This window comes from Berghia stephanieae, chromosome 6 (assembly GCF_034508935.2).
Source record: "Berghia stephanieae isolate SIO BIC M18660-M18661 chromosome 6, UCSD_Bste_1.3, whole genome shotgun sequence".
Lineage (NCBI taxonomy): Eukaryota > Metazoa > Mollusca > Gastropoda > Nudibranchia > Aeolidiidae > Berghia > Berghia stephanieae.
In genome coordinates this window covers 48,253,082-48,270,900 of record NC_088365.1, presented here as the reverse complement: position 1 = coordinate 48,270,900, position 17,819 = coordinate 48,253,082, and the positions used below count along the sequence as shown (strand labels likewise).

Sequence of the window (17,819 nt, the reverse complement as noted above, 5' to 3'; positions counted from 1 at the left end):
CTAGGGCCAGGACAAAACCAAGCAATCTCATCCCTAGACAAAGAGAGAAAGCAAGTTGGAAAACACATATAGGGGGATAGAAGACACATTAAGTACCTCCCTGCTCACGATGGGAGGTCAGGAACCCCACCCAGAATAATAAACTTAATCTATAACAAAAGTGACTTGTAAAAACACCTCCATTCTGTCAATAGTTTGCTGTTCTTTTCCTTTTAATGCAAACGTTGCTGCTTTTGAAGCTCGACGAAAAATATACATTACAATAGTCAAATAGAATGGAAGATTAAATCTAATCAACAAAAGCAGACAAGGTGGACGTTTCAGGTTTCCCCTTTGTCAACAAAAGATGACGAATGAAACTCCCTTATTCATCTCTAGTGTTTCATTCATCTTTTTTGTTGACAAAGGGAAAACCTGAAACGTCCACATTGTATGTCTTCACTAATCAAATTGAAGCTTCCATTCCATTTGACTATCGTTATTATTTGTTCTTTTCCTTTAAAAATCTTTTTCATATAGAACACAGAAACAAATCATCTCTTGTTCTTCTCTTCAGTCCTCATCCCACAGTGGGTATGGACCACAGAAGATACTTTTCCATCCTCATCTGTTGTTGGCCAGTCTTTCCATCTCCTTCCACCTCATCCCAAACTTCTCCAGCTCTACCAGAAGGTCTTTCCTTCCGGCTGACCTTGATCTTCCTTTTTTCCACCCTTCTTTGTCCAAAGGACAATACCAAAGGAAAAAAAAGCATAACATTTTAATATCATTTTCAAAATAACTAAGTATAACATTTTTGACAGAAAAGGGATCAACCATCAAATCACCTTTTTAGCCTTGACATGAGCACATCAATAGGGTGACGCGCCAACCAGTGGACAAAACAAGAACAAGTAAGACCAAGGGGAAGGATTCAAATAGGGAATATGTGTAGATTCCAAGAGCACGCTATCCGTGTACTTTGTCTGAGATCACCCGAAGTCTCATATTTTCAAAATAACTAAGTATAACATTTTTGACAGACAAGGGATCAACCATCAAATCATCTTTTTAGCCTTGACATGAGCACACCAATGTGGTGACGCGCCAACCAGTGGACAAAACAAGAACAAGTAAGACCAATGGGAAGGATTCAAATAGGGAATATATGTAGATTCCAAGAGCACGCTATCCGTGTACTTTGTCTGAGATCACCTGAAAGTCTCATATTTTCAGAATAACTAAGTATAACATTTTTGACAGAAAAGGGACCAAACAGCAAAATCACCTTTTTAGCCTTGACATGAGCACATCAATAGGGTGATGCGCCAACCAGTGGACAAAACAAGAACAGTAAGACCAAGGGGAAGGATTCAAATAGGGAATATATGTAGATTCCAAGAGCACGCTATCCGTGTCATTTGTCTGAGATCACCTGCAAGTCTCATATTTTCAAAATAACTAAGTAGACCTAATGAAATCACCTTTTTAGCCTTGCCATGAGCACATCAATATGGTGACGCGCCAACCAGTGCACACCTCCTAACGCCAACACTGTCTGGCTTGAGTTGGACAAAGGAGATGCTCTGATGAAAACATAGGAAAATATAATGAACCCTCTCCTTACCAACGAATGGGGTATTAGCTAGCGTGGTCCTCATTACAAAAACAATACTATTATCATCATCATCATCGTCGTCATCATCATCATCATCATCATCATCATCATCATCATCATCATCATCATCATCATCATCATCATCATCATCATCATCATCATCATCATCATCATCATCATCATCATCATCATCATCATCATCATCATCATTTATTATTATATTATTATGATTATTATTATTATAATAATAATTAATATAATAATAATAATAATAATAATATAATAATAATAATAATAATAATTAATAATAATAATAATAATAATAATAATAATATAATAATTATTATTATTATTATTATTATTATTATTATTATTATTATTAATCATAATCATCACATCGGGGTGCCGGAAGTCTGGGATCGTGAAAATATTAACGAAAGAGTGATGATGAAGAGGCTTCGAAAGGGAACAATACAGACAATGGACGTATTGGGTACAAACCCATTTGTCAGCACAACAATAAACAAATGAATGTGGAAAACAAATAAGTTATATTGCATTAAAAAAAACTAGTTTTCCAAGTTCATTTGTTTATTGTTGTGCTGACGAAGCGTTTGTACCCGAAACGTCCATTGTCTGTATTGTTTCCCATCCGGAGTCAGTGGGTCACAAGAATAAGAATATTAGGTACCTGTCTAAAAGTCTCTTCAAAGCAACTCCTAATGAGGGTCGTTTGAGAACCGGAAGCCAGAATTGAGGGTAGTAGGCAAAGCCAACGGTTGTCTGCCCGTCATTGAGAGAGGAGTATACCCTGATGTTGTGCGTCTTGTCCCAATTCTGAAGGGAACCGTTGACCTTTTCTATCAAATAATGTGATATGCCACGAATTGTTGAATCTCCTAAGAACAAAACCTAGAAATTGAAAAAAAAAGAACACACACACAACATAGTAACAGTAAAAATAAACAAAAATTTTAGTTTAAGCATTGCATTGTGACCCGGAGTCCAGTTTTGAGCCCCGCTTCAGTAATTTCTTTTTTTTTCTTTTTTTCTTGGATAAAGTTGTCAATATTAACCATCAAATTTGCTCACTTGGGCAATATGGGTGAATCCTGTTGACATCAAACATCTGCTGATGATATTTCTATATATATATATTTTTTTTTAATTTTATTTTTTTTTTAATTTTTTTTTTTTTTCTTTTTTTTTCCCCAAGAACATTTTAAAATATAGAACGTTTATGAAACAACATTAAGATACATATGACAGATGAAAAATGGAAGAAGAAGAAGAAAAGAATGAAGAAGAAGAAGAAGAAGAAGAGAAGAAGAGAAGGAGAAGAGAGAAGGAGAAGAAGAAGAAGAAGAAAAGAAGAAGAAGAAGAAGAAGAAGAAGAAGAAGAAGAAGAAGAAGAAGAAGAAGAAGAAGAAGAAGAAGAAAAACAAGAACAAGAAGATGAAGAAAACACGACCAATTAAGCAACAGCTCTATTCCAATGAAAACAACAAAAGCTGTGACTGTAAATTGAACGCTTAAGGCCACACATCTTTTTTTTCAACAATACCTTTTTGCCCTCAAAACAAGCCTGTAATGACTCCATACTAAGTTTCCTCTCTTGACAAGTCTCAGACCCCCACACTGCATTTTTCCAGTAACAAGAATTGCTATCTGAACAGTTTGCACACGGCACCAACCATCTACCTGTAGAAAGGAGATCATTACAAATTTGAAATTATTCATCAAAAGCAAAATAGAAGGTATATTATCATTGTTATGTGGCACAAACATCCGTTTCTTTCATTGAAAAATTGGCCTATGTTTAAAATCTCAAATCTGCCAAAACTCTCCTGATTCCATCAAAAAAAGCCTGATTTTAAAGAAAAACGACCCGCCCCCCCCCCAAAACAAAAACAAAAAACAAAAACAAAACAACAAAAACAAGTCTAGAGCATGGAGCAATATCCACTTAACTTTTTCAAAGCACTTTATACAAGGGGTCCCTAGACAGCAGCAACACGTAACATGTAGGACAAGACATGACGCCCATTAGGCAATATTACAAAGCGGCAGGGTACTCATTTTACACCTGAGTACGACGAGAGAATGTTAGTAAGGAGCCTTTCCAAGGACTCAACTATGCATCGTTCAGAGCGGGAGTCGAATCCAGGACCTTCTGATTCGAAGGCGAGTGTCATACTACTTTGGCCTACATCTCAAAGCGGTTTGCAAGGGGTCCCTATGCAACAGCAACACTTACCATGTAGGACAAGACATGACGCCTGTTAGGCGATATTACAATTTTTTTTCTTTTTGGACAGAGGCAACGCTGTAAAAGGCAATGCATTCATTTTACACCTGAGTACAATGAGAGAACGTGAATCAATGAGTCCATTCCAAGGACGCAACCATGCACTGCTCAAAGCAAGACTTGAATCCAGGACCTTCGGGTCCGAAGGTGTTCCATAACACTAGACCACATAGCCGCACACGATCATCATCATCATCATCATCATCATCATCATCATCATCATCATCATCCCTTAAATCCATGCCCCCCCCCCCCCACCCAAATAAATTCCTGAATATCTTAAATGATATAGAAAATTGCTGTAAGACCAAATTCACCCAAAGGTAAATCTCACACTCACCCATAAGTGCATTTATTTTAATGCAATCTTTAAAACTTAAACCTAAAATGATCTCATCATCAGGAACACACTGACATTATAGCGAGTTGAGTTTGAGGTGAAGGTCACAATTCGTTCCATAGCCTAGCTTGTCTTTTTAAATGTGTAGCACTGTAAAAATATATTGCTTTGTTTCATATTGCATGTTTGAGTGGTTGTATGTTTGAGTGAAAGTTGTCACGTTACTGTTAAGCGTTTTGAGCTTGATATACGGGGTAAGGCGCTATATAAAAACCATGTATTCTGCTTCTTCTTCTTCTTCTTCTTCTTCTTCTTCTTCTTCTTCTTCTTCTTCTTCTTCTTCTTCTTCTTCTTATCATTATTATTATTACAATTATATTATTATTATTATTATTATTTTATTATTATTATTATATATATTATTATTATTATTTTATTATTATTATATTATTATTATTATTATTATTATTATTATTATTATTATTATTATTATTATTATTATTATTATTATTATATTATTGTAATTATTATTATTTATTATCATTATTATTATTATTATTATTATTATTATATTATTATTATTATTTATTATTATTATTAACATGATGTCTTTAACATCGTATAATTTTATAATAATATACAATGTATACATATATATATATATATAATATATATATATATATATATATTATATATAATATATAATATATATCTATATAGTTGACCTCAGCAAATAACTTTAAATTTTATAACTTTCACTTAAAAACAAACAGAAACTAAAACCTATGTATTGCCACAAAACACTTAATTTTTTCCTTTAAATTTGATAAATTGTTTTAAAAAAATGTCAATGGGTGTTTACAAAGATCTGAACTCAAGAACCGCCAATCTGTGGGAGAGTGGCTTTTTACCTTGCCCATAGTAAGCAATCATTCTTTAAACTATTAAAATTTAAAAGGGATTTTAAACATACCCTCATATTTTCCACACTGTTGCAGAGCATTGCTTCTCTCTAAGAAATGGTTCCAGTTTTTATAGTCTTTCAAAGGCTGGAGTCCGCATGGGATCGTAGTAGAATAAGGCAATGAGCAATCCTTTATTTCCAAAAGAAAATAATAAAAAAAAGAAGATACATGAAGAATGATTGTTTGTAATCAATAGTAGTGATCACCTAAGAGTGGCCAAAGAGGAATAAACAAACAGGGTAGGGACCCGAAGGAGGTCAAAAAGATCTTAAAGCTTACAAAAAACCCCCAAAAAACAGAAACAAAACAAAAACAAAACGACAAAAAACAAAACAAAAAACAAACAAATAAACAACAACAAAAAAACAAAAAAACACAAAACAAAACAAAGCAAAACAAACAAACAAAAAAAAAAGGAAACAAATTCAATCCTTCCCCAAAACAAACAAAAAAAAAAACAGGCAAAAAAACAAAACAAACCAAACCAAACGACGTCAAAACAAAACTATGATAAAAGTAGAACAAGACTTAAATACCCCGCCCCCTCAAATGTAAAATAAAAAAAAAAAAAAAAAAAAAAGCTGAAAAAGGCAGACCAAAGTATCCTCATTGGGCAGAACAAAACAAAAAAAGACACCCAATGAAATATAAAAAAAACCCCCCAAAGAAACAAATAAACAACTTTAAAATCAAACCCCACAAAAGAACCCAAAACAAAACAAAAACAAAAACAAAAACAACAAAACAAAAACAAAAAAAAAACAAAACATTACATAAAATAAAAAAACAAAAAAATATATAAACAAAACTGACACCACCACCCAACCACTCCCCCCACCCACCCACACACACACACACACACACACACACACACACACACACACACACACACACACACACACACACACACACACAAAACACAAAAACCCCCACAAAAAAACAACAACAAATAAATAAACATACAAAACACACACATATACACACAAAACAAAGAAAAAAAAGACAGAAAACAAAACAGAAAAACAAAAAAAAAAAAACAAACAAAAAAAACAAAAAAAACAAAAAACAAAACAGCAGCAACAACAACGACCAAAACATTTACATTATTTTGATTTTTTTAAAATATGCAAAACAAGCTTACATGAAATCAATTCCGATCTAAATTACAAATAACAAAAAAAAAAACAAAAAAAACAAAGCAAAACAAAACAAAACAAAAACAAAACCCAAAACAAACCACCTCAAAACATTTATTTTTAACAAGGAAGAAAATAGTACAAGTTTACCTGCCGAAAACCGCAAACTTGATGTTTGATTTTGTCGTCATCAAAAACACCTCAAAAATATCATATCAAATTAAATTAAATTGAGCTTTTTTATATAGCGGAATATCCACTTAATGTGCTCAAAGCGTTTTACAAGGGGTCCCTGACCAACCGCAACACGTAACATGTAGAACGAGACATTACGCCTGTCAGCCGATATTACACTTTTTTCCGGACAGAGACAAACGCTGTTAGCGGCCAGTTACTCATTTTACACCCGAGTACGGTGAGAGAATGTGAGTAAAGAGCCTTTTCCAAGGACTCAACTATGCGATCCGATCCGATGCTAGTGTCATACCACTTGACCACATAGCCGCATATCAGACAAAAACAAAAAAGGAAGAAAATAATACAAGCATTACCTGCCACAAACCACAAACTTGATGTTTGATTTTGTCGCCATCAAAAACGCCTAGATGCCGGTCCTGTCTTCCCCTATAAATCCTTATCTTGTATGTGTTGAGTGCCCAGTGGGAATACTCTCTGTCTGCCTCGACCACTACGATGTGGGCAACGTTCTCACCAACACCCAGCGTGAAGTTGAGCCACCTGAAACCATTCAAATGTTGAATTGTGATCATAAATTCTCATTTTTTTGGTTTACAGTTTGCATATTAGTTTTTTAAAATTCTTTTAACCCTCTCCTTACCAACTACAGGAAAATCGTCACATTCGTTACGATGCACAACAATTCTATTGATATTTGTTCTCAAAACTTTTGAAGAAAATTTAATATAGCCACTAAAAACTTGACACTGTGTTGTAGCGCTCATTTGCTGAACAATATTGCATAGAATGTATTGTAATATTCTTTGAGAAAAAATCTAATATTGAGAAATGTTATGTTAGAAAACTATACTATTATTGGCATTGGTTTGTCTCTAAATTGGTGAAAAAAATAATCAAACATTAAACCAAATAATTCTTCTTGCTTCGAGATTCTGCTTATAAGATTTGAAAAAACCACAAACCCACTGTCAAATCCACAACACGACACCCAAACTTCATATTATACAGAGCTGCCCACTTGAAATGTCAAAAAATCGTAGTTTCCAAAGGAAAAAAAATTGAAAAGGTCACAGTAAATAGTATTATAAATCAATTATTTGTCCTCAGCATATTTAAAATATACTCCAAAGTCCTAAATACACTTTCTAAGCAACCAATATCTCCTTTTCAACAAGATTTATTGTATCAAAAACGTATATTTATGCAGTTCTCTGGGTGGCGTCAAATTTCGTAAGTCTACGAATGTTTCGTAGCACAAGGCAGGTCTGTATTATGTTTTTCAACAGTCGTAACGTCACTTCCCTCGTAATGACGCATGGTAACTTAGCAACTGGCTCTAAACTATCAGAACAATGGCGGACGCCCTAATGACATTTTCTCCGGCGAGCATAAAAGCGTATCCAGCGCAAAAAAAACCCCCATAAATTTGATCATGTTTTGACTTTTACACATTCTGGTCACAAGACAAATTAATGAAAAGTTCTAGCCAGCTTGAAGAATAAAAAGTAAAGATTTCTTTGTTTAGAACCAAGATGGCCGCCGTTGCCGAACGGTGTGACATCAGACTACTGAATCCAATTTCCATGAATATCTAGATGACCGTTACCTGTTTTTCACGTGCCTTCTATCTTCTAGCATGGCTATAGCTTTACAATGTTTGGCAATCGCTCGGATGCTGATTAGCAACGTGTCGTGGGGAACAAATGTGTAGTACTCAGTGGTCATGGGCGTAAACTCGGGTTGTAGAGAGAGATGAGGATGGATGTAGATGGCACTCAGATATGGTAAACTGATTGAATCTATGGAAGAAAAGAAAACCCCCACAAAAAGTACAAGGGAAAGATGGGAATACATTTGGTATCCTTAAAAACCTTATACAATTTAACTATAAAATTAAGTTAAAAAATAAATAAAATGAATAAATAAATAAAATTATCTTTAAATGTGCGGCTATGTGGTCTAGTGGTATGACACCCGCTTTCGGATCGGAAGGTCCTGGGTTCGAGCCTCGATCGGCGCATAGTTGAGTCCTTGGAAAAGACTCTTTACTCACTTTCTCTCACCGTACTCAGGTGTAAAATGAGTACCTGGCCGTTAACAGCGTTGTTTTTGTCCGAAAAAATTATCATATTGCCTAACAGGCATCATGTCCCGTCCTACATGTTAAATGTTGCTGTTGGCCAGGGACCCCTTGTAAAGCGCTTTGAGCACATTTAGTGGATATTGCGCTATATAAAAGCTCATTTTAAAAAATTCATCCCATAGGGGATATTTTTCTCTAGGGTCTATTCCAAAGGAAACTAGAATAACCTAGGCGTCAGCCGCAGCACATCGCCGCAAGTTGAGCTAGGGCCCCCTACGTAATATTAGTCAAAGTTTGAACACAATTGAACAGAAAAATGAAAAGAAATAAACGTAAAATAGGAAGTGGGTCACATTTTGATAGCAGTCCTTTCTTCAGGGTTATTAGGCCCATGGAGACGGTTTATCCTGGCTTCTATACATTGACACGGACAATAATAATAATGATAATAATAATAATAATAATAATAATAATAATAATGATAATAATAATAATAATAATAATAATAATAATAATAATAATAATAATAATAATAATAATAATAATAATAATAATAATAATAATAATAATAATACTATAATAATAATAATAATAATAATAATAATAATAACAATAATAATAATAATAATATCTGAAAACTCAATTTACCATTATCACAGGACATTGGCATTGGAATGTCTGAAAAAAAAAGAAAAAGACAGGAGAAAATATAACTGATCTGAAATTTAAAATTCTGTGGTTAACAACTTATTTTTATACAGTCCAGTCCATATAATTCGAAATCTGATTAACCGAATTTCTTTTAAATCGAAGAAAATACGATGTAATGAATTATTTTCTTCTTTTTCTATATAAAATATTCATGGTTAATTCGAATTCGAACAGTCGTTATTCTCTTTATTCGAAGTGCAAGTGATTGCCCATCACTGAAAAAAAACAAAACTCTGGAAGGTCATAACGAACTGCCTGTTCTCCGTATCCACCCTCCCACGCGTTTTAATGACTGAGCTGACTAATAATAATAATAACTAGACTCCTGAGGCATGTAATGGCGTGTTGTTCCCTCTCCGTCCCACCCGCCCTCTCTCTTCTTTCTCCAAATTGACCAGCTGTCTCGCGTCATCCCTCTCTCCTTCTCGCGCTCTCATCACTAAGACTAACTTGTGGTCTGCTGGCCGCTGGCTAACAAAGGGGGTTGGTTATAAATAGATCTAACACACAATGATAACCACAAGCTGACCAATACACGGCACGAACAATCATAGGCCACATCCCACTCCACGCGTTTCTCTTTCTCTTCTGTGCTGCCTTTCTTTATTGATAACCCTGATACCTGGAGTCAGGTTTAGTTATTTCCCTTGTTTGGAGACAAATCGAATTCTGATAAATAGAAGTCATTTGCTTTTCCCACCCAATTCGAATTATCAGGACTGCACTGTATATGAGATCATCAATTAGTCATACCAATTTCATCACACACATACACACACAAACACACTTTCTTTAATTTACAGTGAAATCCTGATAAATCCAACACCACTGGACCAGAAAGATTGGTTGTTGACTTTAAACAAGGTTGACTTTATCCAATATCAACAAAGCACACTTACTTAGATAAAGAACAGAAAATTTGGGTCAACAAGAGTTGTTGACTTTAAGCAGGAGTTGACTTGAACAGTATTGATGTTTATGTTTTTGTTTTTAAGGGTTTTACGGCGCTCGCAACACATAATGTCATATCAGCGCCAGTAAAAAGGAAGAAAACGGGATAGTAAAAAGTTCTAGAATTACAATTAAAAAGCACACAAGAAAAGGTAAGACAAAGGGGAATTGGTTCAAATAGGAAACAGATGTAGATTCCAAGAGCACACTATCAAAGTACTTGGTTTGAGATCACCTAAAAGTCTCATCCAGACACAAGCACAGATCCCCACTACGAGGAACACACTCAAATGTTTACAAATCATATGTTAAAAATGAAAAGAGTAACAGTACATAACAGAGAGATGATTTACAAGGAAAAAAATATCATTTCCCAAAACTATAACGACACATTCGACTGTTTCCCTCTCAGCCAAGGACTCCGACCAAGGTCAGGGTAAAACCAAGCAATCTCACTCCAAGACAAAGACAGAAAGCAATTGAAAAACAGATAAGAGGGGATAGAAGACACGGCAAGTACCTCCCTGTCCACTATGGGAGGTAGGAACCCCACCCAGGAACAGTATTGAGTTCATGCCGTTCCACTGTAGTAGGTACTTCTTTTCATCTGGGTACGACCTTTCCTTATTCTAATATTCCAATAGTTCGTTTAATTACGAGAGATACGCGGCGTTTTCGGTGGCATTTTCTCCAATACAGTCCATGATGTTGCAGCTTCAGAACAGGAATTTTGTGTGGCTATGTACTCCAAACTTTAGGAATCGCATCAACAACGATCATTTCAACTATTAGAAAGAGGATAACCCGATATTTCGGCCACATCAGAAGGCAAGACTCACTATAGAAGACCATTGCAGAGGGAAAGATAGAAGGCAAGCATGGTCGAGGACGAAGAAGGACAAGCTGGCTTGGAAATGTCGCAGCGTATGTAGGAAGCCCCATAAATCACTATGCGAAACTCGCAGATGAGATCAGAGAGAGAGAGAGAGAGAGAGAGAGAGAGAGAGAGAGAGAGAGAGAGAGAGAGAGAGAGAGAGAGAGAGAGAGAGAGAGAGAGAGAGAGCTGGCGAACCAACGTCGTGTCCGACATGGAACATCGGTAAAGGTAATGCGGTCTTATGGTATGACACTCGCTTTCGGATCGGAAGGTCCTGGGTTCGAGCCTCGCTTGGCGTGTAGTTGAGTCCTTGGAATAGGCTCTTCACTCACATTCTCTCACCGTACTCAGGTGTAAAGTGAATACCAGCCCCTAAGTGTTTTCTAATTGACAAATAACTCCTCATAACTGTCAGAATTTCTCAAGTTGTCAGGGAGGGAATCCCGTAGTCACATATCCTAATTCTGCCGTACTTTGGAAAAAAAAAAACCCCATATTTTAAAATTTGGCCATAAAACTCATCCTTTCAAATATCGATCGATTTAAATGACCCTCATCTTGGCCAAAAAAAAAATAATCTCAAACCTGGGACTTCGCAAAGTCCCAGGTTTGAGATTTTTTTTTCTAAGATGAGGGTCATTTAAATCGATCGATATTTGAAAGGATGAGTTTTATGGCCAAATTTTAAAATATGTTGTTTTTTTCCAGAGTACGGCAGAATTGTACTTGAAATAAAAGGACAAATCTGAGCATTCACTTGGGACAGCAGCGCTCCTTATTTGGTATACGTATCTCATCATTTTTCAAGTTAGCAACGTAATATTAATATGAATGACATGATCGATCCATGAATAATTCATCAATATTCAATTTGACCAAAAAAACAAAAAAAAAAACAAACAAAAAAACAAAACAAAACAAAAAACAAACAAAAAAACAAACAACACCCCCCCCCAAAAAAAAACAAAAACAAAAAAAAAACGAAAGAAAAAAAAAGAAAAAAAAAACAAACAACCCAAAAACCCCAACCAAAATAAAAAACAACAAAAACTCCCACTTACAAGTAACGTTTAACATGTTTCTTGACTCCTCAAAATTTTCTTTTCTGGATGGCGAGTGTTGCTTACTGAAATTAAAAAAGCGACATTACATGATCCACACTACTTTAATATCAAGGAATAGTCGAAATTAACGATGAGTTCGATAAGGATCTGAAAATATGTGTATAAAACAGTGTCAGACAAAGCAAGAAAGAAAAATACAAGAAGCTTTACTCCCTCCTTATCAACTACAGGAAAACCATCACATTCATTACGATACAACCAACATTTTTCTCATTCAGATTTGCTTTACAAATCACAAAATTGGAAGCAAAATCTTTGTTATATTTACAAGAACATAATACTGGTTTCAAAGCGTGTTTTGCTGAACAAAAGTATGTATCGCATGTAGTACATTTACATCAAAATTCTCATGACATAATATTTTAATCTCCCTTCATCCGCCATTATTGTTAAACGTCCTGATATGATTTTATTCAATAATTCGTGTTAACAGATATTTTTCGTCTCTGTATGTTTTTTGTTTTTGTTTGTTTTTAAGGGTTTTACGGCGCTTGCAACACATTTAGGTTATAGCAGCGCCAGTAAAAAGGAGGAAAATGGGATAGTAAAAAGTTATAGAATTACAATTAAAGGACCCAAGAAAAAGTAAGACAAAGGGGAATTGAGAACAAATAGGGATCAGATGTAGATTCCAAGAGCATACCACCAATGTACTTAGTTTGAAATCACCTACAAGTCTCATCCAGACAAAAGCACAAAATCCAACAAAGAGGAACACACTCAAATTCTTACATTATACATTCAAAATAAAAATAATAATACATAACAGAGAGATGATTTACAAGGAAAAAAATATCATCTCCCAAAACAATAACTGCATTTGACTGTTTCCCTCCCAGCTAGGATTCCGGCCAGTGCCAGGACAAAACCAAGTAATCTCATTCCGAGACAAAGACAGAAAGCATGTTGGATAACAGATATAAGGGGATAGAAGACACAGTATGTACCTCCCTGCCCGCTATGGGAGGTCAGGATCCCCACCCAGTCGTCTCTGTATGCATGTGCACGTTTTGGTGAATGTGTGTGTGCCTTTGTGAGGGCGTGTGTGCGTGCGCGCACTTGTATAAATGGGTGTGTGTACAAAAATATTTTAAATGATGTTTTACAATCTTGTGCGCCTAGAGCTGTTTTGTCAACGGGATTGGGCGCTATACAAATAAACTTTATTATTATTATTATTATTATTATTATTATTATTATTATTATTATTATTATTATTATTATTATTATTATTATTATTATTATTTTATTATTATTATTATTATTATTATTATTATTATTATTATTATTATTATTATTATTATTATTATTAGTACTTCTTGCTTTGAAATTTGAGTTTATAAATTTAATTTATATGTTTAGTTGGTAAGACATTTCAATAAACATCTAAAAAATGGCCGGGAACGAGAAAGTTAAGCTCGAGTGCATTGCTTTAAGTTCTCTTGTTTGTTTGCTTTTAAGGGTTTTACGGCGCTTGAACACATTAAGGTCATAACAGTGCCAGTAAAAAGGAAGGTTATAGGACAGTAAAAATTTCTAGAATTACAATTAAATCACCCCAAGAAAAGGTAAGACAAAGGGAAATTGGTTCAAATAGGAAAGAGATGTAGATTCTAAGAGCGCATTATCAAAGTACTTAGTATGAGATCATTTAAATGTCTCGTCCTGACGTTAAGAACAGATCCCCACTAACAGGAACACACTCAAATGGTTACAAATCATATATATGTAAATACAACATAAAAATGAACATAACAGAGAAATGATTTACAAGACAAAAATATCATCTCCCATAACTAACGATACATTTGACTGTTTACCGCTCAGCCAAGGTATCCGGCCAGGGTCAGGACAAAACCAAGTAATCTCAATCAAAGACAAAGACAGAAAGCATGCTTGAAAACATAAATAGAGGAATAGAAGACACAATAAGTGCCTCCCTGCCCAATATGGGAATTTTGTCCTCTTGATGAAAACAATAAACATACCATGTTAGAGCAAACTCGACCCAACCTGTGGAGGTTTAAAAACTAGATTCAAATAGTGGCGATAAAAAAAGGAAAAATGAAAAGCGAAAAGGAGAAATAAAGAAATACACTTCTACGTCATCATCATCATCATCATCATCATTGCCTTTTGCACCCTGGGTCAGGGTAGGCCACAGACAAACAATTTCCATCCTTCTCTATCCCGAGCTAACTTTTTAATCTCGTTCCATGTCTTAAATTCTGTCATTGTAGAAACTATTAGCTAAAAAAAAAAGGATTTGCTTTGTCCGTCTGCGTTTCTGTAACAATTTGAGTTTTACGTACACAGGAATATTGAAGTTATGATTCTCTTCCCCTGTGTTACTGTCATCTTGCTGTATTCGTTGGAAAGTGGACTCAACAGCCTCAACTAGCGACTGAAACATTATAGCATTGCGTTGGGAGGAGGATGGATGTGGGAGGTCGAATGAGGAATCATTGTGCTGTCTTGAAACTGGTTGTCGTGTATTGTTATTGCCTCTGAAAATGTTATCTATACCTGGCTTGATATGGGGTGGTGACACAGAATAGCAGCGGTTGGAGGAGGATGAAGGGCATAACTGGGGATGGAAAGATGGAAGAACAAAGGTGAGTACAATATAATATTTGGCCCTCCGTCTCTAAGCAGTATTACAGTATGTAGGGGTGAGTTAGGTAGTGGAAATTGAATCCATAGCTAAACTTATAAAACGTCGAGATAGTTTCTATTTGTTATTGGTGGATAAAAAAATAAGATCTTACATTACTTGGCAGACAATACAATTTTCTTATAAAGTATACAGTGTTGTTATACAATATAGATTGTTCTTTTACATTTAGCAGTGTTCTTATACAATATACAGTGTTGTTATACAATATACGTTGTTCTTTCACATTAAACAGTGTTCCTTTACAGTATACAGTATTGTTACACACCATACAGTGTTCTTATACAGTATACAGTGTTATTATATAATATACTTAGTTCTTTTACAGTATAAAGTGTTCTTTTACAGTAAACAGTGTTCTTTTAAATTATAGTATTCTTATACAGTATAAACTGCGCATCTACAGTATACAGTGTCTTTCTACAGTATACAGTGTTCTTGTACAAAATAAGTGTGTTTTTTTTACAGTATACCGTATGCTAATACATTGTAAGTAAACATTGTTCGGCATCCTTTATATTTATCATTCTAAAATATCTGTAAGTTTAAAGGTACATAGGTATGTACCCAGTTGCATCCCAGGTGAGTGGGATCACGTCGGTTGAAATGCCTTACCCAAGGACTTAACGTTATGACCAGAGAGGCCCAAGTCACATTGCTGTCACTGCTTTATTGGAGTAAATGACGGAGTTATTGATTTGGTTTGTTTTAAAGGGTTTTACGGCGCTGCAAAACATTAAGGTCATATGAGCACCAGTAAGGTGGAAGAAAATGGGATAGTAGAAAAGTTATATAAATACAATTAGGCACTTAGGGAAAGGTAAGACAAAGGGGAGCCGGTTCAAATAGAGAACATGTGTCGATTCCAAGAGCATACTATTAGTGACACAAGCACAGGTCACCATACTCAAATGTTTACAATTATATATATATATATATATATATATATATATATATATATATATATATATATATATATATATATATATATATATATATTTATATAACAAAAATAATACGGTAAATAACAAGGAGATGATTTACAGGACAAAAATTATCATCTCCCAAAACTCGAACTATACATTATTGAAAGTTTCCCTCCCACTCCCAGCCAGGGTATCCGGCCAGGACTAGGACAAAACCAAATAATCTCATTCCAAGACAAAGACAGACAGCATGTTAGAAAACAGATATAGGGGGATAGAAGACACAGTATGTAAGTGTCTTCCTGTCCACTATGGGAGGTCAGGAACCCCACCCACATGGCGGGGTTAAATGTCAGTTGAAGTTATATTCGTCTCAAGAACCTGGCTCACTTGTATGGTGTTCGCACAGAAACTATCGTGCTTGAATAATTTACCATAGCTGTGCGGCTATGTGGTCTAGTGGTATGACACTAGCTTTCGGATCGGAAGCTCCTGGGTTCGAGCCTTGCTCGGTCCATAGTTGAGTCATTGGAAAAGACTCTTTACTCACATTCTCTCACCCTACTCAGGTGTAAAATGAGTACCTGGCCGTTAACAGTGTTGTCTTTGTCCGAAAAATTCTAATGTCGCCTAAAAGGCGTCGTGTCACGTCCTACATGTTAAATGTTGCTGATGACCAGGGACCCCTAGTAAGGCGCTTTGAGCACATTTAGTGGATATTGCGCTATAGAAAAAAGCTCAAAAAGCTCAAAAGCTCACTTTGCAGCCCCCTCTCACTTCTAGTGAAATAGTCTACGAAGAAACATTATTTCCACAGGAGAATATATAAAGAGAACTTCATTTTTCTTCAAGTTTTGATGAGTTCATATATATATATATATATATTAATTTGTAGATACTGACCCTTCTCCAGTTCCTCGACGCGCCATGTTCTCGTCTGCTATCCAGAAGATATACTAGGTCAGGTTTACCTAAGCAGAAATCACCGCCTGACACGCAAATCCCATTCTGATAGATAATAAATGAGTAAAAATTGCATTGAAGAATTGTAACAGGCAAATGATATTTTAAAAAAATACAAAAGGAAAAAAACCACCCATACAAACAAATCAAAACAAAACAATAAAAATAAAAGTAAACAGGGATATTAAATTGATTTTTTTAGGACAATCAATATTATTTCTTACAGGGATGAAAACTTGGGTTACTTTTATATGTTTTATTGATGACAAGAAAGAAAGATTTGGGTTCTTTTATCTGTTTTATTGATGACAAGGATAAAAAATTTGGGTTACTTTTATATGTTTTATTGATGACAAGGATAAAAAACTTGGGTTACTTTTATATGTTTTATTGATGACAAGGATAAAAAATTTGGGTTACTTTTATATGTTTTATTGATGACAAGGATAAAAAATTTGGGTTACTTTTATATGTTTTATTGATGACAAGAATGAAAAACTTGGGTTATTATTATTATTATTATGTTTTATTCGGGACATTCAATATCGTTTCTTACAGGGATGAAAACTTGGCGTATTTTTATATGTTTTATTGATGACAAGGATAAAAAATTTGGGTTACTTTTATATGTCTCATTGGGAACAATGGATATTATTTCTTACAGGGCTGAAAAACTTGGATTACATTTATATGTAAAGCTAATTCAGAATGTTTCTGGAAATAAGTCAATTCTAAACTAACAAAAAAAAAAAAGCTGGTGTCGGCGCATTGCTAAAAGACGATGGTACAACTACTATGTCTGATTTGGAAAAGGCTGAAGTGCTAAACAGAAATTTTTCAGATGTTTTTGTAAATGAGGACCACACTCATATTGTATTCGTTGACAATAACAACGATGGGAATTATAATACTAATTTTTTTACTTCGGAAAATGAAATTATCGAAAATGTATTATCACTTAATGTA

General features: G+C 34.7%; 1 protein-coding gene across 4 annotated transcripts in view; it reads right to left on the bottom strand.

Moving 5' to 3' along the window:
• LOC144975160 (cadherin-like and PC-esterase domain-containing protein 1) overlaps positions 1-17,819 on the bottom strand; it is a 96,876-nt gene that overhangs the window by 4,323 nt on the left and 74,734 nt on the right. For all 4 annotated transcript variants that reach the window (XM_078918954.1, XM_078918952.1, XM_078918955.1 and 1 more), the window contains 10 exons: positions 16,794-16,898; positions 14,603-14,877; positions 12,228-12,292; positions 9,276-9,305; positions 8,151-8,343; positions 6,898-7,084; positions 5,219-5,339; positions 3,162-3,298; positions 2,289-2,509; positions 1,464-1,565 (listed from right to left, as the gene is read on the bottom strand). In XM_078918954.1, the coding sequence (XP_078775080.1) occupies positions 1,464-1,565; positions 2,289-2,509; positions 3,162-3,298; positions 5,219-5,339; positions 6,898-7,084; positions 8,151-8,343; positions 9,276-9,305; positions 12,228-12,292; positions 14,603-14,877; positions 16,794-16,898 (1,436 nt within the window). The remainder of the gene's footprint in view (positions 1-1,463; positions 1,566-2,288; positions 2,510-3,161; positions 3,299-5,218; positions 5,340-6,897; positions 7,085-8,150; positions 8,344-9,275; positions 9,306-12,227; positions 12,293-14,602; positions 14,878-16,793; positions 16,899-17,819) is intronic.